Here is a 24,760-nt window from a genome sequence, read left to right on the forward strand (position 1 = left end):
ATGTCAGCTTTATATGTTAATGGTATGAATTCTTCTGGTATTGTCTTCCTCCGGGTCTGGTTCCACATTTCATCCTGCAGGGCATAGTCATATTCCATCAACTACTGGAGGTACTATAACTCAGTCTCTTTATCTTGGAACTGCCCAACCAGTACTTTCTGCATCACAACCATACTTGCAGCCATTTCCGCAACAGTTTTCCCAACCATTTCCTCCTAATCCTTCAACATTTTATCCACCCTCTTATGGATTTGGTTTTATGAGTCCTAATACTGGTCCACGGCCTCAGTTTGGACATAAGCCATTCCATGGTTCCAGCTACAGGGGTAACAACAATTTCAAGTCAACTGGTGGGTATAAAGGCAAATCTTTTAACTTTGGTAGTTCTTCTGGGTTTCCAGCTAATACTACAAGGCAGAATGGATCTAATGCGTGGTCTGGAAACATTGATACTCGATCCAATGTGGTGGTTGAATGTCAGATATGTAATAAATGGGGTCACACTGCAGTGAACTGTTTTCGAAGGAATTCAACTATGCCATCCCCAGGTTTCATTGTTGAGTGTCAGATATGTGGAAAGATGGGTCATTCTGCTCTGGAATGTTATCACAGAAGTAACTATGCTTATCAAGCACAACCACCACCACTATCTTTCAATGCTATGGCTGCACAACATTCAACATAATTTGGTCCTAATGATGCTTGGATAGTTGACTATGGAGCTTCTCATCACATCACTGCCGATGTTGCCTCTCTCAATCAAGTTACACCGTTCCAAGGTTCCGAAACAATAACTGTTGGCAATGGCACAGAGTTATCTATTGCTAATACTGGCTCCACAATTCTGAAAACTAAATCTAGTGATCTTGTTCTTAATAATGTGTTGCATGTTCCACTTATTTCCAGAAGTTTATTATCTGTACAACAACTCTGTGCTGATAACCATAGCTGGTTCATTTGTGATGACCGTGAGTTTTTTGTGCAGGACAAGAAAACAAGGGAAACTCTGTACCATGGAAAGAGTAGACCAGGGCAATTGTTTCAAATTCCTGTGGTCAAAAGTTCAAAAGGAGTGCACTCTGCAGTTCAGCAGTCATCTGGTTTTCTTGGACAAATGGTAAAATCTAGTCTCTGGCATCAAAGAATAGGTCATCCTACAAATGAAATAATAGTTGTGATGTTGAAACAGTCTGGTATATCAGTTGATGTAGATGATAAACATAGTATGTGTACTCATTGTGTCAAGGGTAAAATGTCAAGACTCCCCTTTTCTTCTAGGATTGATAAATGTACTTCCCCTTTTGAGAAGGTTCATACAAATATTTGGGGTCCATCTCCTGTAAAGTCCTCAGAAGGATATAGTTACTATGTAACTTTTCTTGATGAATACACAAGGTACACTTGGATTTTCCCACTGTGCAATAAATCAAATTTCTTTTTTGTGTTTGTCACCTTTTACAATTTCATTCATACACAGTTTGGAATATCTATAAAATGTATACAATCAGATGGGGGTGGAGAGTATGTTAGCCACTCATTTAAAACTTTTCTTGGTACAAAAGGGATAAAATAGCTGATCTCATGTCCATATACCCCCAATAGAATGGTTTGGTTGAACGGAAACATAGGCACATTGTAGAGACTGTAATAACTTTACTGATCACAGCTCAGTTACCAATTGAGTTTTGGTATTTTGCATGTGCCCATTCTGTATTCCTTATCAATAGAATGCCATGCAAGTCTAATTCTATGGAGTCTCCTTATTATAGACTCTATACTAAACAACCTGATCTCAAGTCCTTAAAAGTGTTTGGTTGTGCTGTGTATCCTTGGTTAAGACCATATAATGCCAACAAATTGCAGTCAAGGTCTGAAATGTGTGTTTTTTTGGGCTATTCAATGGGCTACAAATGGGTGATTTGTTATAACCCAATAAATAGCAAGTCTATAATTTCAAGACATGTTATTTTTGATGAGACTATGTTTCCTTACATGAACCTTTCAAAGTCATTACAAAAAGTACAGTCTGCTACTACCAGTTTTCGATCGGTGCCTGTGTTTATTCCTGCACCTATGCCTATGAGACATTCAGTTCCTAATACTATGGTTCATCCGAGTCCAGTTGAGCACACTCTATCTTCTGAAGTTCCTCATCATGTATCCGGTCCTCTACATCAAGGCTCAGAAGTACAGGAATTTGAAACCCAATCTGCATCAACACCTACTATTTCCACTCCATTTGGTACAGTTCCCTTGCTTCATGTCTTAGATCCTGCACAACTACAGGTAACTCTTCCTTTATCCCCTTCTAATGACTTGGCCAGTAATTGTGATGTATCAAATGTGCCTACTGGAATTCAAACAAGGCTCAAAACAGGGGTTATATCAAGAAAGGATTATTCTTCTTTTGTTGCACATTTTCCTGAATTGTCTTCTCTTTAACTGGACTCTACTTTAGTCTCGGCTACTTCTATGGATTACTGTGGTTTCTCTTTCCTTGCTGACATTGGAGAAGTTGAAGAACCAAAACACTTTCTAGTTGCATCCACTGTTCCTCAATGGAAAAATGCTATGCAAGAGGAATTTGATGCTTTAAAGGCTCAAAGGACTTGGAGACTAGTTCCTCTTCCATCAAGTAGGGAAGTTATTGGGAGTAAATGGGTGTATAAAGTCAAAAGGAATTCAGATGGCACCATTTCCAGGTACAAAGCACGATTGGTGGCCCAAGGGTTCAGTCAAAAGGAGGGCTTGGACTACTCTGAGACATTCAGTCCAGTGGTCCGGCATACTACAGTCAGGATAATTCTTGCTTTGGCAGCACAATTTCATTGGCATTTGAGGCAATTGGACGTCAAGAATGCTTTCCTTCATGGTGACCTTGAGGAAGAAGTATATATGAAGCAGCCACAGGGGTTTGTTGATCCTACATATCCAAATCATGTTTGCCGATTGGTTAAGTCCTTGTATGGTCTTAAACAGGCACCACGGGCCTGGAATTCCAAATTCACAAGCTTTCTCCCTGCACTTGGTTTTCAAACTGCATTATCAGATTCTAGTTTGTTTGTGAAGGTTGATGATGGGGATGTTGTTCTCCTTCTTCTCTATGTTGATGATATTATTCTCACAGGCTCATCCTCATGCAAGCTTCAATCTGTTATCACTAATCTTGCTGAAGTGTTTGAATTAAAGGATATGGGCAGATTAACATATTTCTTGGGATTACAAATTCACTATAATTTCGATGGTTCGTTACTGGTAACACAGTCCAATTATGCCAAAGTGCTACTCAAGAAAGAGACTTGTAAATCCACATCAACACCATCTAAGCCTCACTCTTAGTTACTTGTACATGAATGCACTCTTTTAACTGATCCTACTCATTATCGCAGTCTTGTGGGAGCCCTTCAGTACCTCACCTTCACTCGCCCAGATATTGCTCATTCTGTTAATGTTGTGTGTCAGTATATGACTAATCCAACAGATATGCACATGCATCTGGTGAAGCGCATCCTGAGATATCTGTAGGGAACTTTAGACTGTGGTTTAACGTATACCAGAACATCTGATTTTACCATTGCTGCATATTCTGATTCCGATTGGGCAGCATATATAAATACACGAAGGTCTATTACTGGTTTTGTTGTGTTTCTTGGATCTAATCCTGTCTCATGGCAATCCAAGAAACAAGCTACAGTTTCTCGAAGTTCAACCGAAGCTGAATACAAAGCTTTAGCTCACTGTGCCTCTGATGTATATTGGATACGGTCATTACTCAAAGATGTGCATCAGTTTCTTCCACTCCCACCTAAACTTCATTGTGATAATCTTTCTGCTTTGGCCCTGTGCTCCAATCTAGTGTTTCATTCTCAGATCAAACATCTGGATACCAATTTTCATTTTGTTCGAGAGAAAGTCCAGAAAGGTGATATCACTATGCAGTACATACCAACTGATGAGCAGGTTGCAGATGTTTTTACTAAGGGTCTTCACAGTCCAATCTTTGTAAAACACTGTCTTCATCTTACTCTGGGTGCTTTCAAGACAAGGGTGCTGAGTAGTCATCAACCCCTGTTGGCAACAGAAAGTAGTGCAGCTTCATCATAGGGTCACAACAACTTCCAACCATAGCTTGGGCCTTTCCCCAGCTATGTTTGAGGGGGAGTATTAACCAATGACACATGGCTGAGTCAAGTTAGTTAAAAGAAAGGTAGTTAGAGTTGAGGTTGTTAAGGAGGATAAGATGGTAATTGAGTAAGGAGGTTAGAGGGTAATATTGTAATTGTGATTGTGATTTGTTAGTACATATAGCCACTTAGTCTTCCACATGAAGTAAGAAAGCTTTGTAAGAATTCTTCACTTTACTAAGAAATCTGAGAATCCTTTACTCTTCTGTTGTGCTCGTAATCTTTGTATTCTTTAGAGATTCATATTTCTGTTAACAATAAATAGTATATACATTTTCATTGTGCTTGCAAGTTAGCAACTGCAAAGTGCAGAGACCATAAAAGCCAGAGGTTAAAATGGCGAAAATAGCCTTGGGAACCACCGGCGAGGCTGCTCTTCCAGAAGTCTGGAGAGCCCTTGTGGTTGAGTTTATCACTACCTTCCTCTTCGTCTTTGCTGGTGTTGGATCAGCCATGGCTACTGGTAATTTACAAATAAACACCCAATTAATTATATGCCATTGCTTTATCCTTTATAGTCTTTCAATAACTATTTGGTCTCGTCACACACAAATGTTCCACCTTACGAGAACATACTCTGATTTCAAATCTCACATAAACCACATGAGTTGTTGATTAAGAGAATTTTTCAAATATCTGGGATTTAAGTTGGTACTTCATATGTCATAATACAATACAAGTGAAGGGAAACGAAAAAATATATCTTCTATTCACATACTATGGCACATGAAATACCAACTCGAATACTGGGTACTTGGAAAAATCTACTGTTGATTAATGAATCAAACTCTTACAACGAAAAGTTCATCATCATATCATGGCCACAGATCCAAAATCATAATTTCTTTGTCGCCTAATACATAATTACTAGTCATGTAATTTTTTTTAACAAGAACAGATAGAGATATTTCATTAACATGAATCGAAGAATTTTTTTTAACAAGAACATATAGAGATCTTTCATTAACATGAATCGAACAAATATAAGAGGTGATATATATAGACTATTTATGCAAAGAGATTCTCATTTAAAAAAAGAAAGAGAATTAGGTGTGGGACCCACTTCACATCGAACTTCAACGATCTGAACCGTCTATTTTGTAAGTCTCAATTTATAGATCATCCTTGTAAAAATTTAATTCATCTAAAACCATTTGCCTATTTAATTATTAAGATAAAATTTCATTGTTTCTTATATATCAAAGTATTCGTTAATTTCTTTGAACTCAATTAATCTTAAACATTTCTGATTTGACTAATATTTTGCAAGGATGATCTATGAGGTGCAACTTGAAAAAATAAACGGTTCAGATTGTTAAAGTTCGATGTCATGTGGACCCTACAACTAATCCCCATTTTCATAAAAAAATGAAGATCCCTTACTTTAAAGGTTATATATATATATTCTCCAGTGGCAAATTTCTTGAACGGTAAAGAAATTCGATTATAAATGAGATAAAAACCCTTACATGACTACCATAATTTTGTTTATATTATATATGCATAGTAACTGTCTGAGATGTGTAATTTGGTGGGGCAGATAAGCTAGAAGCAGATGCACTAGTGGCGTTGTTTGCCGTAGCTGTGGCACATGCACTAGTCGTGGCCGTGATGATCTCTGGCGGTCACATATCTGGCGGTCACCTTAACCCTGCCGTCACGCTTGGCCTCCTGTGTGGCGGCCACATTACCCTGTTTCGATCTGTACTCTATTGGATTGATCAATTGTTAGCAGCTGCCGCAGCTTGTTACCTTTTAGAGTACCTCAGTGGCGGATTGGTGAGTTTAGAATTTTTCATCCACGCTAAGTAGAAGTTAATTTTTGGTTATTCAAATCTAATCCAAGTTCAAATATCATTTATATTGTCGTGTTACATATCACATAATTTAATTGTTATTTTTCTTTGCAGACTACTCCGATTCATTCACTTGCAAGTGGGGTGGGCTACTTACAAGGTGTGATATGGGAGATTGTCCTCACAGTCTCCTTGCTATTCACAGTCTATGCTACAATAGTCGACAAGAGAGGATCTCTTTATGGATTGGGTCCTACACTAACTGGGTTTGTTGTCGGGGCCAATATCCTAGCTGGCGAAGCCTTCTCAGGAGCTTCAATGAACCCAGCTAGATCCTTTGGTCCTGCTTTGGTAAGCTGGAACTGGACTGACCACTAGGTTTACTGGGTTAGTCCTCTCATTGGTGGTGGACTTGCTGGGTTCATTTATGAAAATTTCTTCATTATCGAACAAACTCATCTCCTAATTCCCACAGTGGAAGATGCTTTGTTAGGTTAATTTGCAGCTCTGCTTCTTATGTAACTGAAAAGTTCAACCCCAAAGCTATTATATATATTTTGACTTTTCTTATTCATGCCTGCATCGACTAATCGGTAACATTATTCTCAAGCTAATGGCGAAAAATTCGAATCTCTCTCTCCTTTCTTTTTGGACCAAGCTTAAGCTTCACAAACCCCTCGTTCATTCTGGCCCTACCCATGGCACTGTGGAGTAGCGGGGAAAAAAAAAGTTGGGAATGTAACGATGAATGTTCATATCATAACACATTGTTGGAATCATTACGAATGTAATTTAATTTACGGAACTTTAATGAAAAACTCCCGATACTGTTCATTTTAAAGAAAAACCACATTTTTACACTAAAAAGTCAATCCTGGTACTATTCACTTTACCTTTAATTTTGTCCTTAACGTTACAACTCAAAGCTTTCAAACCCTGTTCGTTAGTTTTCCTTTTAATTTAGGCCATTTCCAATTGATGGCTGGCCAGATGGCTCATTTTAGCCCTCTGGCCCTCCAAGATTCTCCAAGATATTAATATTTTAATGAACAGTACATAACCATATTTGCTTTCTCCTCAACCGAGGGCCAAAGGGCCAAAGGGCTAGTTTTAGCCCTATCACAAAAAACCGTCTCCAACCGAGGGTCATAGGGTCAAACATAATGTATTATTTAAAAACTACAACTTAAATGTTGTTAATTTTTTTTTTTTAACAAATATGAAAAACTAGAAATGTTTTTAATAATTTGTTAAATGTTGTTAAAAACTACAAATTTTGTAAAATAAAAGTTATGGGAAAAAAATAGAATTAAAAAAAAATGAAAAATAGAAGTTATAGGAAAAATTTTGTAAAAAAAAAAAAAAAAAAAAAAAAATTCAAATCAATCCTGTCGGTTAAAACTGACAGGATTGATTTGAATTCTGGCCAGCCTCGGGCTGGCTGGCTGCATGCAGCCAGCCCTCCAGCCCTTCCAGCCCTCTTCGATTCCATGGGGCCCTCTCAGATTCCACAGCCCTCTGGCCTAGCCCTCGGTTGAAGACGGTTTTCGGGTTATTTTCAGTCCTCTGGACCCTTCGGTTGGAAATGGCCTTAGCTACACATAATTGTGACAATATTAATTGCATAAAACATCATTCATACTAAATGATCACACTGATAAATAATCAACATAATGGTAATAGAAACCGATACAAATAGGAATTACAATATCTTCACTCATAGTGGAAATTCAGAGTATACTATAATATTACATGGTCGTGTGATTGTTAATGAAGATTTCTCGGACCAGAGTGGGCACTATTCTGTATATGCATTTACCAGTCTCTCTAAGACTTGGTTAAAATAACAAAGATCAAAAACACAAAATGCATGGAAAATATGTTTACTCTAATCATTCTTAGTATACAATAAATTGCATGCAGCTACAGATATTATAGATTATTATGATACTTCATGACCTACTGAAAATGTCTACCTTTGAAGCAGCTTTCTCTCAACCCATGAATTGGGGACTACACAGGGTTCGAAAAACTCTTGTCCCTATAGTTCAATCCCATTTTCTCTTCAGGTGACACCTTTACCCTCCACACCTTAAAACTCTGGTCCAAACTTGCACTACAAACCAAAAAACCCATTACAATTCTGTCCGTCTCTAAACAAGCAGCCAAACACCTGACAGGTTCTCTATGCCCATCCAATACAACCAAACACTCATGGAAGCAATTCCCCTCCTCTCTCCTCCAAACCCTAATTGTTGTATCCTCTGACCCACTAAATACCAACTTCTCCACAGCCACTAGGCATAGGAATGCAAACTTGTGACCTTGTAAAAACCCACAATGGTTAAATCTGTAGGTCAACTTCTCCTTCTCCCAAAAATTAATGGTTCCATCTGAAGACCCAGAGTACAGGAAGCAACTAGAGTTAAGTGATGAAGTGTTTAGGGCTATGGTGTTTCTGGGGTAGTTTTGGAATTTCAGTGTCATCGTGAGAGTGTGAGAGTTTTCTCCCAAAACCCTTCTCCAAATTTTTACAGACCCATCAGAGGAGCAAGTGAAGACACACCCATCCTCTTGGTTCACCAAAATTACATTGACATTGTGTTCATGGGACACAAACGAATCGACACAGTTTTTAGTTAAAACTCTTCAGGCTTTAACTGTTGTGTCATATGAGCCAGTGTACAACAAACCTTCTGCATGGTAATATGCTAAGCATGAAACACAGTCTTTGTGTTTTAGGGTTTTTTTGGATTTTGAAAATAAAGGAAATGAGCTTTTTTTGGGGATGGAGGAAACCTTTTTGGACTTGAAATTATCTGTGGCTGTGAAGTTCCATATTCTGATTTTGTGATCTTTATGTATGGTGAAAAGCATGTTACTATAAGCCAAAATGCTTCTTATTTCACCTGAAGCTGCCTGGAGGCATCCAAATTCCATGTAGTCCGGTTGCCTCCATGCACGGATTCTGGTACTCTTGGAGCCAGTAAAGACTACTCCATGCTGCCTTGAAATTGCAATGGAGTAGATGGTGCCTTCGCGGCGGTGGAGGGAGGCAATGCATTTGTAGAGAAGTGAAGGGGATGGAGTTTGGAGAGGGGAGAGGGTCCATGGGGACTCTGGGCTTGGGGGCATTAGGATAAGCATTGTGGTGAGGGGGATGGAAGACATTGAAGGGCTGCTAATTATCAGTTGGAGATCTTGGTCATACATGAATTGCTGATCATTATTGGAGAGGTCATACCATGTTAATCTTCATGAATTGAACTATATATCTTTCTATAATCTTTCTATAGTATGCAAGAACTAGAGAGAGAGTAGAGAGAGAGAGAGAGAGGAGAAGAAGAGGAGATATTATTTCTGTAAAGTATATTTCTTTCATACTAAGTAATCCAACAATCTTGCCTTATATAGGCAGTTACAAAACTAGTTACTAATGAATCAATACACCAAGATTGTGACAAGTGTCACAATCATGGACCATTGACTATATATTCCAACATCCCCCCGCAAGCTCATGCTTTGATGAACTAAGCATGAGATTGATACAATGAGTTCTAAACAGAGGACCACTTAAACCTTTGGTCAATATATCAGCAAACTGTTCTTGGGATGAAACAAACTACACTGTCAATTGTTTCTTGGCCACCCGTTCGCGAACAAAATGGACATCGATTTCAATATGCTTAGTCTTTTGGTGTTGCACAAGATTAAATGACAGGGCAATAGCTGAAAAGTTATCATAGAAAAGAACTAGAGGTATTGTCACGGGAATATGCAGAAAGACAAGCAGTTGCTTAATCCAATCCAATTCTGCAGAAGTGGAAGAAAGAGCTCTATATTCTGCTTCAGTAGATGATCTAGACACAGTTTGTTGTTTCTTTGAAGACCAAGATATGTGATTTGATCCTAAAAACACAACCAACCCTGTAGTGGACCGTTTGTCATTGGGATCTCCTGCCCAATCTGCATCACTAAAGGCCTTGAGGTGAAGATCTCCGCGAGCATAAGTCACACCCACATTCATAGTACCTTTTAAGTACCGGAGAATTCGTTTTACAGCAGTATAATGAGCGACCATAGGTTGCTGCATAAACTGGCATACCTGATGCACTGAAAATGCAATGTCAGGCCTAGTGAAAGTAAGATACTGTAAAGCTCCCACAATGCTCCTATAAGCACCAGGATTAGAATAAGGATCACCATCATCTTTAAGAAGTCGACTATATGGAAGGCATGGTGTATCACAGGCCTTGGCGTCAAGCATTTCAGTCTTCACTAACAAATCATGAATGTATTTAGTTTGGGATAGAAACAATCCGCTGGGAGTCTTGGAAATTTGAATGCCTAAGAAAAAATGTAAAAGCCCCAGATCTTTGATAACAAACTCAGTAGTAAGAGCACTGATAACCTGTGGAATTGAAGTTGTAGCACTCCCAGTGATGATTATATCATCCACATAAAGCAATAGTATCACAATTGTATTTTCAACATATTTGACAAACAGTGAAGAATCTGCATATGTATTGACAAATCCCAGCTGAGGCAAGAACTTTGTAAATCAATCATTCCAGGCTCTAGGAGCTTGCTTCAAGCCATAGAGTGATTTATGAAGTTTGCACACTAAATGAGACTGAATTGGATCCTGAAAACCAGGTGGTTATGCCATATAAACTTATTCTTCCAAAACTCTATGCAAGAATGCATTTTTAATATCCAATTATCTAAGATCCCACCCAAAATGTGCAGCAAGAGCAAGGACTAACCTCACAGTAGTAGCTTTAACCACAGGACTAAAAGTCTCACCATAATCCAAACCCGGTTCTTGACTAAAACCCTTTAGCTACCAAACGAGCTTTATGTCGAGCAATAGATCCATCATAGTGTCTTTTGATTTTGAAGATCCACTTGCAGTCAGCAAGATTTTTAGTAGATGGCAAAGAAACCAGAATCCAAGTACCCTGAGCTTGGAGAGCATCCAGTTCTTCTTGCATAGCTTTAAACCATATAGGATTTTTAAGAGCTGACTTATAAAAGGTGGGTTCAATTAGAGAGAAATCAATCCCCTCACAGGTTTGAGCAGATGCAAGGAAAGCCTTCTTCTTACAAATACCACTTTTGCTTCGAGTTTGCATTGGATGCAAATTGATTGGAGGAATATCCAAAACAGCTTGCAGAGAATCAGGATAAAACTCAGTGTTCTCAGTACTTAGTAGAAGATTTGGATCAGGTACCACAGGGAGCTGAGAAGAGGATGCAGGTGCATTAGTAATGGACTGAGGATTAAGTGAAGGATTTGAAGATGTTGGTGATGAAGACATAATAACATTGTTTGTATTAACCACTGCTATGAGAAGGGAAGATGAAGTGAGAATATATAGTCAATGGTCCATGATTGTGACACTTGTCACAATCTTGGTGTATTGGTTCATTAGTAACTAGTTTTGTAACTGCCTATATAAGGCAAGATTGTTGGATTACTTAGTATGAAAGAAATATACTTTACAGAAATAATATCTCCTCTTCTTCTCCTCTCTCTCTCTACTCTCTCTAGTTCTTGCATACTATAGAAAGATTATAGAAAGATATATAGTTCAATTCATGAAGATTAACATGGTATCAGAGCTATTGTTGCTGACGCGTGATCTTCGATCCTTCTTGCTTCCGCTTCTTCCTTCTTCATCTTCGGTATTCTCGGTTTTTTTTTTTTTTTTCCTGATCGGACTCAATCTTCTTTGTTTTTTTTAGGGTTTTGTTGGTGATTATTCATTGTGATCAATTGCTGGTTTAGTTTCTGGATTAGTTTCTGGTTCGATTTGTTGTCTGGGATCTTTGCACATTACGTGTTTGTGAAAATTTCTGACTGAAATTGGGGTTGTGTTTTAAGAATCTGCAATCTTGCGTGAAACATGGTGACTGCGTCTCATCTACAGTTACTTCAATCTTCGGTTACGAACCTTATTTCGTCGATCTCGATCTCTGTTAACGTCAAGCTTGATGACTCCAATTATCTTAATTGGCATTTTCAGATGCAACTCTTACTGGAAAACAATGGTCTTATGGGATTTGTGGACGGATCGACCTCTTGTCCCTCACAAACTGGTGAATCTGGTATTAATTCTTCTATGTCTACTGAGAATGATGTTTTTTTTGATTTGGAGAATGCATGATAGGGCTATATTGCAATTGATTACTACGACTTTATCACCTGTGGCTATGTCCTGTGCTATTGGGAGTCAAAGTTCGAGAGATTTTTGGAATCGTTTAAAGAAGCAATTCTCCACTGTATCCAAAACAAGTATCTTTCAGATGAAGTCGAACTTGCAGAAAATTAAAAAGGGGTCTGATTCCATTTCAGTTTATCTGCAACGCATTAAAGAAGCTAGGGATTATTTGTCAGCTGCTGGAGTGTTCTTTCAGGATGAGGATATTGTAATACTCGCTCTTAATGGCTTGCCTTCTGAATACAATACTTTTCGTTGTGTGATCCGAGGTCGTGACAGTGTCATTACCCTGAAAGACTTTAGGGCACAGTTACTTGTTGAAGAAGTCATTGTTGAGAATCATTCGAATGTTTCCTTTATGACTGCTATGGTTGCTAATTCTCAGCCTAAAAATGTATCATCCTCGCAGTCGTTTGGCAATATTCATGGTCAATCTCAATTTACCTCCGGCGGTTACAACGCTTATAATTGGAATAAACATAAGGGCAAAGGAAAGTATCAGGGACACAGATTCTTCAATCCCAGACCTGTGTACTCAACTCAGGCACCTGGTTTGTCTACTTCTGCATCAGGAATTCTTGGTCACTCTCCAATATCTTCAGTGGGGTCTTCCTCTACCTCTATGCTTCCTACATGTCAGTTATGTAACATTGGTGGTCACACTGCTCCATTTTGTGGTGCAAAGTCTCCAAAAAGGCATGGCTGTCAAATCTGTGGAAAAATAAATCATGTGACTTGGTTTTGTTTCTACAATGATAAAGGACCTAACTACATTGGCTCTCCTAGTTCGCCACATTCCAATGGGTTCCCATCTGCCTCTCCTAACTATCACATACTGCCTCATTCACCTTAGTATTCATATCAAGTGTCTCCACAGCCACACACACATCAGTTACAGCAATCTCCAATGCATGCTATGCACAATGTGTTCAATTCTACACCTCAACCAGCTACTCCATCAGCACTTCCCCAAGTTTGGTTGACTGATTCTGGTGCAACCAATCATATGACTGCTGACATGAACAACTTATCCTTGGCATCACCTTATCCTACCAGTGAGACCATACAAACTGCCAATGGTGAAGGTTTACAAGTCTCCCATGTTGGGAATTCTATTATTCATACTCCAGCAAAACCAATCAAATTAAATTATGTGTTATATGTTCCCAAGATAATACACAATTTATTGTCAGAACATAAGATCTGCCTTGATAATAATTGTTGGCTAATCTTTGATGCCTTTTGTTTTTGGATTCAGGACAAAGCCACAGGGAGGATCCTCTACAAAGGGCTATGTAGTAATGGACTATATCCTATTCATTCCTTTTCCTATCCCAACTCCGGTTCTTCACAAAGTTCACTATCTGCAAAAGCTTTTTTGGGACAACTTGTTAAATCTCAGTTTTGGCATCATAGGTTAGGTCACCCAACAAATCATGTTGTTTCTCTTATGTTACATAAAGCCAATGTACCTGGTACCCCTTCTAAGTCATCTGTTTTGTGCCATCATTGTCTTGAAGGCAAATTTAGCAAATTACCCTTTCCACCTCATGTCAATAAGTCTATTAAGCCCTTTCAAATTGTGCATAGTGACTTGTGGGGTCCTGCACCTTGTGTTTCTGTTGATGGTTACAAATATTATGTAATCTTCATTGATGAATATAGTCGACATTGTTGGCTTTTTCCATTAATAAACAAGTCTGATTTGTACTCTACCTTTCTTGCATTCTATTCTTTTGTACTTAATCAGTTCTCTACTACAATTAAGATTTTACAATGTGATGGTGGGGGAGAGTATATGAGTCATAGGCTTCAATATTTTCTTCTGGACAAAGGTATTGTTCATCATAAGTCCTGTCCATACACCCCTGAACAAAATGGGTTAGCTGAACGTAAACATAGACATATTATCGAAACCACTGTGACATTATTGCAAACTGCTACACTGCCACATCAATTTTGGTCTTATGCATGTCAAACTGCTACCTATCTGATAAATAGAATGCCAACTGTTATTCTTCAAAACAGGTCACCATTTGAACTCTTATTTGGTAGTGTTCCATTATTATCCCATCTTCGAATTTTTCGTTGTGCCTGTTTTCCTTTGTTAAAACCATTCAACAGCACCAAACTTCAACCCAAAACCACCAGGTGTGTTTTCCTAGGCTATGCTTCTAAGTATAAGGGATATATGTGTTATGATGTGCCTAAGAAACAGATTTACATTTCTAGGCATGTTATTTTTGATGAACAACAGTTCCCATATGCAGATTTACTGACACAAGCCACCATTACTCACCCTAATTCATCAGTTCTCACTTCATCTTCCCATCCCATAGCAGTAGTTAATACAAACAATGTTATTATGTCTTCATCACCAACATCTTCAAATCCTTCACTTAATCCTCAGTCCATTACTAGTGCACCTGCATCCTCTTCTCAGCTCCCTGTGGTACTTGATCCAAATCCTTTACTAAGTACTGAGAACACTGAGTTTCATCCTGATTCTCTGCAAGCTATTTTGGATATTCCTCTAATCAATTTGCATCCAATGCAAACTCGAAGCAAAAGTGGTATTTGTAAGAAGAAGGCTTTCCTTGCACCTGCTCAAACCTGTGAGGGGATTGATTTGTCTCTAATTGAACCCAGCTCTTATAAGTCAGCTCTTAAAAGTCCTATATGGTTCAAAGCTATGCAAGAAGAACTGGATGCTCTCCAAGCTCAGGGTACTTGGACTCTGGTTTCTTTGCCATCTACTAAAAATCTTGTTGACTGCAAGTGGATCTTCAAAATCAAAAAACACTCTGATGGATCTATTGCTCGACATAAAGCTCGTTTGGTAGCTAAAGGGTTTAGTCAAGAACTGGGTTTGGATTATGGTGAGACTTTTAGTCCTGTGGTTAAACCTACTACTGTGAGGTTAGTCCTTGCTCTTGCTGCACATTTTGGGTGGGATCTTAGACAATTAGATGTTAAAAATGCATTCTTGCATGGAGTTTTGGAAGAAGAAGTTTATATGGCACAACCACCTGGTTTTCAGGATCCAATTCAGTCTCATTTAGTGTGCAAACTTCATAAATCACTCTATGGCTTGAAGCAAGCTCCTAGAGCCTGGAATGATCGATTTACAAAGTTCTTGCCTCAGCTGGGATTTGTCAATACATATGCAGATTCTTCACTGTTTGTCAAATATGTTGAAAATACAGTTGTGATACTATTGCTTTATGTGGATGATATAATCATCACTGGGAATGCTACAACTTCAATTCCACAGGTTATTAGTGCTCTTACTACTAAGTTTGATATCAAAGATCTGGGGCTTTTACATTTTTTCTTAGGCATTCAAATTTCCAAGACTCCCAGCGGATTGTTTCTGTCCCAAACTAAATACATTCATGATTTGTTAGTGAAGACTGAAATGCTTGACGCCAAGGCCTGTGATACACCATGCCTTCCATATAGTCGACTTCTTAAAGATGATGGTGATCCTTATTCTAATCCTGGTAGTTATAGGAGCATTGTGGGAGCTTTACAGTATCTTACTTTTACTAGGCTTGACATTGCATTTTCAGTGCATCAGGTATGCCAGTTTATGCAGCAACCTATGGTCGCTCATTATACTGCTGTAAAACGAATTCTCCGGTACTTAAAAGGTACTATGAATGTGGGTGTGACCTATGCACGCTGAGATCTTCACCTCAAGGCCTTTAGTGATGCAGATTGGGCAGGAGATCCCAATGACAGACGGTCCACTACAGGGTTGGTTGTGTATTTAGGATCAAATCCCATATCTTGGTCTTCAAAGAAACAACAAACTGTGTCTAGATCATCTACTGAAGCAGAATATAGAGCTCTTTCTTCCACTTCTGCAGAATTAGATTGGATTAAGCAACTGCTTGTCTTTCTGCATATTCCCGTGACAATACCTCCAGTTCTTTTCTGTGATAACTTTTCAGCTATTGCCCTGTCATTTAATCCTGTGCAACACCAGAAGACTAAGCATATTGAAATCGATGTCCATTTTGTTCGCGAACGGGTGGCCAAGAAACAATTGACAGTGCAGTTTGTTTCATCCCAAGAACAGTTTGCTGATATATTGACCAAAGGTTTAAGTGGTCCTCTGTTTAGAACTCATTCTATCAATCTCATGCTTAGTTCAACAAAGCATGAGCTTGCGTGGGGATGTTAGAATATATAGTCAATGGTCCATGATTGTGACACTTGTCACAATCTTGGTGTATTGGTTCATTAGTAACTAGTTTTGTAACTGCCTATATAAGGCAAGATTGTTGGATTACTTAGTATGAAAGAAATATACTTTACAGAAATAATATCTCCTCTTCTTCTCCTCTCTCTCTCTTTACTCTCTCTCTAGTTCTTGCATACTATAGAAAGATTATAGAAAGATATATAGTTCAATTCATGAAGATTAACAATTGGCGGTGTCTTCTATTGCATCATTTTCTTCTACATCTATGAAGCCAAAGAGAGATTTCATGTGAAAGAATTCCATGGAATTAGGGTTAGCTAGATATAAAAGTTAGAAAGGGTGATGTATTATATATACTTTCAGTTTTTTTTTTCTTTTCTTTTAATGCTATAGATATAAATGACTATATATATGCTATACTTTGATTTGGAAAATCTGTTAGGTAGCATCCATTACATATAGTTTCTAACTTTTCTTTAATGAATTTCCTCTTCCAAGTTCCAACCTCAACGTCCTTATCCCATTAACATTAATTTCGGTAATAGAAAAGGCTTGTATAAGATCAATTCAGACACATATTTAGAGCACCCCATCAATAAGCCAACATATTGCTGTTGGTTCGTTTGATTTCTATATCAATAGTTGGTGAAGGTGGAATGGTGAAACAATATTGAAGCAAGATATAGTTGGGAGCATTTGATGAGGGGTAGCTCGTATTATTTGATCAACTTATACCTCTATCAACAACTAATTGTTTTTTGTTGTTGTTGCTGTTGTTTTTGACTCGTAAAAGAAAATCTTCATCAGATTAACGTATGGCTTGTTGAGAGAGAGAGAGAGAGAGAGAGAGAGAGAGAGGCTGATATCATTATAGGAAAAAGATGATTACAATACAATTCAGAGAGAAACCTGACCCTGATATATACCATGTTAAAATAGAGAGAGACAACAAAGAGAGCTTGAGGTATAGAGATAAACTGATGATTTCAGTATACATAGGAACATGATTACAGATGCAATTACGTAGAGGAATGTGTACTCTTTAACCACTCTTATCTTTCACTAACACGATATATTAACAAACTAGACTTCCAGATTCTCTAATCAAATGAAACCTGTTACCTGTCACATACGCATGGGACAAGTACAAAGTTTATGTCCCCGACCGTGTAATTTTGTTTTTCTGATTCAATCCTTGCGAAGTTTCCTTAGACTAGAGAGTATATATACATGCATGGGACTTTGTGAAGCTAGACGCCCTGCCTAATTCTAATATTGACTAAGCATTGACACCAAAGTCACATGGAAACCATATGGCACCCTTTGTGGCAATTTGATTTTCGCAATCGGTTCATTTTGAAACTTCATCAGTTCATTGCATCAATTACATGAACCTGCATGTTGCAAGATATATATTTGAACTGTGTAGATATATAGTTGTGGGGTGCACACCGCATCAAACTTCCACAATCCGAACCGTCCGTTTGGTCAAGTTGCATACCTCTTAGATCATCCTTGCAAAATATTAGCCAAATCAGAAATATTTGAGACATCTAATTGAATTTAAAGAAATTGATGAACACTTTGTTCTATAAGAAATAATGAAATTTCATTGTGATAATTAAATAGGCAAATGGTTTCGGCTTGAATTGAATTTTTCAATGATGATCTATGAATCGAGACTTACAAAATAGACTGTTCAGATAGTTGAAGTTTGATGTAAGATAGGTCCCACAACTAGTGGAGGATTCAAGATTCCAACCTCGATTGGTCCTAGTATAATAGATCCAAGAATTTTGTAGGAAAAAATGTGCAAAGCTAAATTTTTTAAAATGAAACATTTTGTTGAGCACTTTGTGTGTATATATGGGAGAGATTTTTCAGTGTGACCCGTACACGGGATGGGTACACCCGAGGTGGGCTATGTGTGCTAAAAATTTAATAACTTAAAAAATAAAATTTCTCACCACTTATATTAAAACACGTGGTGTACCACTTGTGTTCCCGTCACAATGAAAATTTTCTCGTATATATGGATAGCATTGTTTTGTTCTTTAGAGATTAAAAGTTGCTAAAATGTATCAAATTTTTTTTACAACTAGTAAATTGAAAGGTCTTTTTTTATTTTTTATTTTTATCCTAAGATACAAGTAACTCGAAAGATTTTCTTTCTCATGAGATATTTATATATTTCTCTACATGCGTTTGCAAATACTCATGTCATGAAGGGAAACTCTAATATTCCTATATCGAACATTTTGTGGATCGTATCTTACTAAGTTGATTTCAATCCATTTGGGTGTGGGATTTAGAAATCCCTTGCCCAAATAGAGCCTTAAGTTATTAATTTGACTTAAAAAAACTGTAAACTAAAATGAGATATGAATTTGTTAGTACCCCACACTAGTACCAAAAACACTTTGCGCGACGTAGGTCCTTCGTCGCGCAAAGTCAAAAAAGCATCGTGCTACCTTTGTTGCGCGCTAACCGTTGCGGCAAGGCAGTGACAGAAGGGTTTGCGCGACGAAGAAGGGGTATGCGTCGTGCAAAGCCACTTTGTGCGATACATGCCCCTTTATAGCGCAAAGCCTTTTTGCGTGATGTAAGGACATGCGTCACACAAAGTGACTTAGGTGCCTTTGCACGACATAGGTAGAATCTTCGTCATGCGAACCCTTTTTTTTTGTTTTGGTCAAAATTTTTTAATAAATATTGTAATTAAATTCTAAAAAATAATTAATTAACCAAGGAAAAGTATTTAATTATAAAATATATGAAAATGTACATACAAGATGTTCGAACAAAAAAAGAAAAAACTACAAGTAGTCTTCTAGGTTTGATACATCAGGTTACCAGGTATCGGTAGGGCGAAGTGGCTCAGAGGTCAAAGGTGTAGCAAGATCAGGTATTGGTAGCGAGATTTGGAGGCCAGACATCTGTATGGCTCATACAAGGTCTCTCACGTGCCCGAGATAGGCCTTCATCTCCTCGCCTTGGGTCCTAATCTGCTCGCCCTGGGCCCTAATCTGCTCTTCCTGGGCCCTCATCTGCTCGTTTTGGACCGTAAGCTGACCTTTTAGGGTTGTCACTCCCTCTTTCAATGCACTGACCTCTACTGTGTTCAATCCGGAAGAAGAGGCACCCGTCTCACGAACTCGAGCTTTCCCCATACACCAAACAACTTTGCCATGACGATGACCGAAGTTCTGATCCATGACATTAGTTAGGATCTGAAAACTTGCATCCTCGGGTACCGTGACGTCCTCGATCAGGGTCTCCGGGGGAAGCTGCGATGTTGCTTCTTGGAGAACAGTAGTGCGTTGTTCCACCATAGCAACCTGTAATAATAAAGGAAAAAACATATAATGTTTAATAACAGAATATAAATAATATTTGAATGATTCGTACATATAAGAATAATAACAATTACATATACTTACATGAAGCTGCTTAGCTGTCTCATCACCAGGTCGAACGTAAACGTCCTCGAACATGTCGATCTCTGGAAACTTAGAACCTTCCTAAAGAAAAAAACATTAAGAAAATTTTATTAATCAATAATAATAAATAAATTGTATAAAATTTCAAAATTAATATACTTTTATCTGACGTCGTGCCTCAAGTCTATACGGAAAAGGCTTCGAACTAGAATGGTGAAGTGTCTTTGAGTCTCGAGCTATCTTGCCAGCAATAGATTTCTTCTGTTAAATACACAATATACATGTTAGTGCGACTATTTAAAATAAATTAATAAAGGAAGCTTAAAAAAAAAACTAAAACAATAATAAATTATTATTATTAAAATATTATGTACATACCACAAATTTTGGGTCTGTAAAATGTTTGCAGAGCCACTCCCAATCCTCCGGCCGATCCTGCAACTCGGTTAGGCAACCATGTAGGCAAGCAAACTCCGGATCATTCGATAGCTTAAAATGCGTGCGAAGATAGTTCTTACAATGTTTGTACCGAGTTGCTAAGGTCTCCTCTAAGTAGGCCATGTCCTCAGGGGATATGTCCTCAAGATCAAAATTGACCTACGAATATGAAAAATAATAAAATAATAGTAAGAAATTTAATAATATTAAGATAATATATTTTGATTAATATTTGTAAACAAAATTAAAAAACTGAGAAAGGCTAAAAATTAATATACTAACCGACAACTTGTCCCACACCAGTTTCTTTGTCCCCTTGGGAATTTCTGCCCAAGACTCCCACTGCATAGGACAATTTTGTTTAATAACAACACCACAACTACTAGCGACGCTGTTATGCTGCTGTGAGGTAGCCGTTCCATGATGTCGCGGGTTATACTCAATCTTGATCCTGGAGCTGGTCAGATGTACACTCTATGCCTCCTTCAACATTCGACTAAGGCCCTTGGTGTTTTTTTTAGCTGGCCAAAAATAATTCAATGGTGAAATCCCTAAGCTTAAATTTGTATAGAAAATTCGACACAACCTCCCCTAATAATATAGCATTTCCCAAATCCTTAAAATAGTAAAATAACAGTAATTCACAACCCCCATCACATTTTCACAATCCAGCAAATTTTCACCATCATAAAAATAATAATTTTAAAATTAAAAAATACAACGTAGTGATCGAGAATTAGAAAAAACTACTTGGCTGAGGCCTCACCCTCGACTCTGGAGGCTGAGGAAGTGTGATTAGAAGGCTTCGGCTTGCGGCGACATCAATGAAGCCGTTATGCATTGAGTAGCTGAACCGACACTAATGACGTCGATGAGACGGACACCTAGGACGTCATAGGAGTAGCCTCAGTAAGGGGTCTAGGCTCCCCAATCAATGGAGCACTCACGTCTAGAGCAGTAGATGCTGATAATGCGGGAGGCTCATTGGTCACACTTCGACGACGAGTGATCAACCGCGACATCTATACACTTTTTGAACCATAAAATTATAACATTAGAAACTAATCCTTTCTTGCAATTAAAACTAATCCATTAGTAGCCAAAGTAGTAAGTAGGTTACCAACATTCTTAATTTCAAAACAAGAGGAAACTACCTATCCATTTTCATAGCCAACAAAAAAAAAAGTGCATCAAGTGAAACAAAAAAGAATAGGTAATTCGACACTGGGATTACCAAACCTTGTAATCAATCAAAGGTACCAAAACTTCATTAGACTAATTGATATGATCAAAGTACCGTACAAAAACAATTTACTTCATACAAGCCATTCAACCAGACACATGCCACAGCAAATGAAAAGGCAATCTACTTACCACCACTTGATTTCTGGAATTGGATCCTTTGGTTTTTCTTTGGTGATAACTCTCTCTCCTACTTCTATCAAATATGGATTTATATCCAGCGTTGCTTTGTTTTTGGCTTGTGGTTCTCCAAATTTACTCTGTACAGAGGTGGGAATTTTTTTTACAAAAAGAAAGGTACATAACTAAAAAAATGATCAAATGGGTTAAAGAGACATCAATAAATACCTTTAATTTTATAAGCTCATCATCTCTTGTCCATTTTCCATCCTCTTTGGCCTAAATATTTTTTTACTAATGCCCACATCCGGATCAAAATGAGGATTCTTTTCAAGATCCACATCCAATTCAGGTTTAAGAATTTGGAATGTTTCTTTCTTCTGTTTGTTAATGTTGACCTGAAAATGCAAGAAACATGAGATTAAATTTCAAACAAAAGAGGTCACTTGCTACAAAGTTAACAACACTCGATCTTCCTTGCGTTTGCAACAACCAGTTTGAGGCTTTTATGTTATACTAAGAACAAGGAAATTCATTCTAAGAAGATAAGTGAGACTTATAATCAAAAATGTCGCCGCAAAAGAAACGATGACATTTTATTTCATTGCTATCAAACCATTTCATAAGGCAAGCCCTAGGAGATTGTAAATGGCTATAGAGTTAATCATCCTTCATATTTAGAGGTGTAGGTTCATCTCATGTTATTTATATGTTAGGAATGAACTCTTCAATTGAAAAGTTTCAGATGAAAGAGAGGTCATTTTTCTATGAAGTTGCAGGAAAGAATTCCCCCAGTTCTTCTTCACTTATTATTCTAGAGATCCTACTAGAAGAACAAGTATACAAACAAACGTTGAGGTGACAAAATCTTGTGAGCCTTACTTTTCCCTTCATAAAAGCACGCCCATTCCAAAGCCAACTGCTTATTTAATTGCTTATTCATTGTAGGACTATATGCTGCCCCATCACTCTTAACTTTTTGTTTTCTTATAAGTAGTAAAATGTCAGTACATGCTTGCATTTAAAAAGGGTTAGTAACAGGAAAGATAGTTTCTGTTATGTTACAATTTAAGAACCATTCATAGTTAACATAATAGAATAGCACACTCGCAACCTAAGAAGAGAATAATAAGAGGCAATAAACTTCAAAGTATCCACTTCTAACATATTTTTGGAAGAAAAGATGGGCACTTGGGGGTTTGAGGAGGAAGAAGAAAAAATCAATAAAATTTTGACATCCAACGTACCCATTCCAAATAAGCAAACGTCAATCAACCAAGACGACATCATAAACCCTGTTTACATATAACAAAACAAAAATTCATATCCAAATACCCGATTTCAACTAAACCCTGTTTACATATAACAAAAAACAAAAATTGGGGATTTTGAGAAGTTTAGGGCCAAAAGAATGAAGACGAAGAAGAAGAAGGACCTTGAGCTGAGGCTCTGCGCTGGTAGCGACTGAGAGTGTGATCCCTTTCTTTACCTGTAACCCATCAACCCCTCTGCAAACTAGAACCAACATCCAATTTTATCAAAAACCCTAAATAACATGCAATTTGAGCCTAAATAACAAAAACCCATCGAAAATCAGAAACCCTTACCTTGATTTTAGGACTTGATTCGCATCAGCTTCGAGATTTGCGTTGGATTCAAGATTGTGAAGAGGAAAGCTTACGAGAGGGAAGAGAGATCTACGGGAAATAGAGAGGGAGAGATGAGCGCGTGAGAGGGAAGATAGGTCTACGGGAAATAGGGAAGTGAGAGGTCATCTACGGGAAAGAGGTGGAAATAAGGAAGTGAGAGGTGTACAGGAAAGAGGGTGGAAATAGGGAAGTGAGAGGTCTATGGGAAAGAGGTCCAACTTGGAAATTTAAAAAAAAACGTGCTTATTTTTCATTATTGTACCGCCAAAATTATCACAACTTGTGCGACGTAGGTATACAATTTGACATCACGTAAAGTGGTTTTGCGCAACGACCACAATAAGGCGTCGTGCAAGGTATTTTTTTTTATTTTATAAATTATTATAAAAATTACTGAAAATGTGACTTTACTCATTTTAAATTCAATTTTTTTTTTTTACATAAACCCCCCAATAATATATTTTTCTAACAAAAACCCACAATAAATTTTTTTACATATATATTATTCAATTTCTTAAATGTTATAAGTACATAATAAATAAATTAAAATCTACTTAGTAAATATATATACCATTGAACTTGATGGGAAACGCATTGTATGAAACTAGTTTCAACAATTCAACCGTCAAACTTATTTGTACATGCTTTGAGATCGCGTACGCCAAAAACCGCAAAAAATAAACATTCAGAGATCAAGTAACGGGACAAAACTTTTCAATGGTTATAAACAAAAAAACACGATTTAACGGTAGTTTTAACTCCGATTTTGATGATTTTTTAAAGCTACACTCCTTGACCCTATATGAATACAATGAACTGATTTGATCTTCAATTTAAAATATTTACACTAGTGGATACCACAAAATCTTATGTTATAATTGATGAAAGTATAAATAAACTCCAAGTGTTAGTGAATATGTCGTTTTGATGGGAAACGCATTGTACGAAACTAGTTTCAACAATCGAACTGCCAAACTTATTTGTATATGCTTCGAGATCGCATACGCCAAAAATCGCAAAATACAAACATTCAGAGATCAAGTAACGGGACAAAACTTTTCGACGGTTATAAACGAAAAAGTACGATTTAACGATAGTTTTAACTCTGATTTTGATGATTTTTTAGAGCTACATTCCTTGACCCTATATGAATACACTTGGTGCACTGCTATTTTATTTGCTAGAAAGATAGGAATGGTATTCTTTAACATTACATAGTTATTACTTGTCTTTAAAATAGAAGTAATAATCTCGTTCAACCTAGCCTACAGGGGTAACACATGGTGCACTGCTATTCATCTGGGCTTGTCTTTGTAAGTTCCTCATTTTCATTCTTTGCTAGCAATCTTACTTGTTCAGTGACCTTCTTGGTCAACTTTACCTATTCAACGGATACGAAACATTAAGAGAAAAAAAGGGACGGTAAAGTAAAATTACATAAATATCGGAACAATGAG

At 37.5% G+C, this 24,760-nt stretch overlaps 2 protein-coding genes and 2 pseudogenes across 8 annotated transcripts; 2 read left to right on the forward strand and 2 right to left on the reverse strand.

The window, feature by feature from the left end:
• Positions 1-4,489: 4,489 nt before the first annotated feature.
• Positions 4,490-6,646, forward strand: LOC148695177 (aquaporin TIP4-1-like). The gene is made up of 3 exons (XM_088698868.1): positions 4,490-4,647; positions 5,725-5,963; positions 6,095-6,646. The coding sequence occupies exons 1-3, from the start codon at positions 4,521-4,523 to the stop codon at positions 6,356-6,358; spliced, it is 630 nt and encodes a 209-aa protein (XP_088554994.1). The 5' UTR covers positions 4,490-4,520; the 3' UTR covers positions 6,359-6,646.
• A 1,347-nt stretch (positions 6,647-7,993) lies between these two features.
• LOC148695178 (protein JINGUBANG-like) lies at positions 7,994-9,115 on the reverse strand (annotated as a pseudogene).
• Positions 9,116-11,889: 2,774 nt separating this feature from the next.
• LOC148695179 (uncharacterized) lies at positions 11,890-13,503 on the forward strand (annotated as a pseudogene).
• A 5,651-nt stretch (positions 13,504-19,154) lies between these two features.
• LOC148695180 (uncharacterized) lies at positions 19,155-23,458 on the reverse strand. 7 transcript variants are annotated; one of them, XM_088698237.1, is made up of 11 exons: positions 23,262-23,458; positions 23,090-23,169; positions 22,902-22,949; positions 21,883-22,052; positions 21,667-21,794; positions 21,059-21,321; positions 20,575-20,813; positions 20,233-20,451; positions 20,032-20,115; positions 19,855-19,935; positions 19,155-19,752 (listed from the first exon to the last, which is right to left on the reverse strand). In XM_088698237.1, exons 7-11 carry the CDS (start codon positions 20,638-20,640, stop codon positions 19,360-19,362), a joined length of 843 nt encoding a protein of 280 aa, XP_088554363.1. In that variant the 5' UTR covers positions 20,641-20,813; positions 21,059-21,321; positions 21,667-21,794; positions 21,883-22,052; positions 22,902-22,949; positions 23,090-23,169; positions 23,262-23,458; the 3' UTR covers positions 19,155-19,359. The 7 variants fall into 7 exon arrangements, with proteins under 7 accessions (XP_088554363.1, XP_088554359.1, XP_088554360.1 ...); XM_088698233.1 differs by having other exon boundaries at positions 20,014-20,115; XM_088698234.1 differs by lacking the exon at positions 22,902-22,949 and having other exon boundaries at positions 20,014-20,115; positions 21,059-21,314.
• Positions 23,459-24,760: the final 1,302 nt, after the last annotated feature.

Source organism: Pyrus communis, chromosome 8 (genome assembly GCF_041283825.1).
Source record: "Pyrus communis isolate YQ-2024b chromosome 8, ASM4128382v1, whole genome shotgun sequence".
In the NCBI taxonomy this organism is placed as follows: domain Eukaryota; kingdom Viridiplantae; phylum Streptophyta; class Magnoliopsida; order Rosales; family Rosaceae; genus Pyrus; species Pyrus communis.

Excerpts from the sequence above, each read along its gene's own strand:
- LOC148695177 (XM_088698868.1), top strand. The coding sequence starts at position 4,521 with ATGGCGAAAATAGCCTTGGGAACCACCGGCGAGGCTGCTCTTCCAGAA. Across the intron at positions 4,648-5,724 it reads TGGATCAGCCATGGCTACTG|ATAAGCTAGAAGCAGATGCA; the intron begins GTAATTTACAAA and ends TTGGTGGGGCAG. Across the intron at positions 5,964-6,094 it reads AGTACCTCAGTGGCGGATTG|ACTACTCCGATTCATTCACT; the intron begins GTGAGTTTAGAA and ends TTTTCTTTGCAG.
- LOC148695180 (XM_088698235.1), bottom strand. The coding sequence starts at position 20,640 with ATGCAGTGGGAGTCTTGGGCAGAAATTCCCAAGGGGACAAAGAAACTG. Across the intron at positions 20,452-20,574 it reads TGGTGTGGGACAAGTTGTCG|GTCAATTTTGATCTTGAGGA; the intron begins GTTAGTATATTA and ends TCATATTCGTAG. Across the intron at positions 19,753-19,854 it reads AGACAGCTAAGCAGCTTCAT|GTTGCTATGGTGGAACAACG; the intron begins GTAAGTATATGT and ends TTATTATTACAG.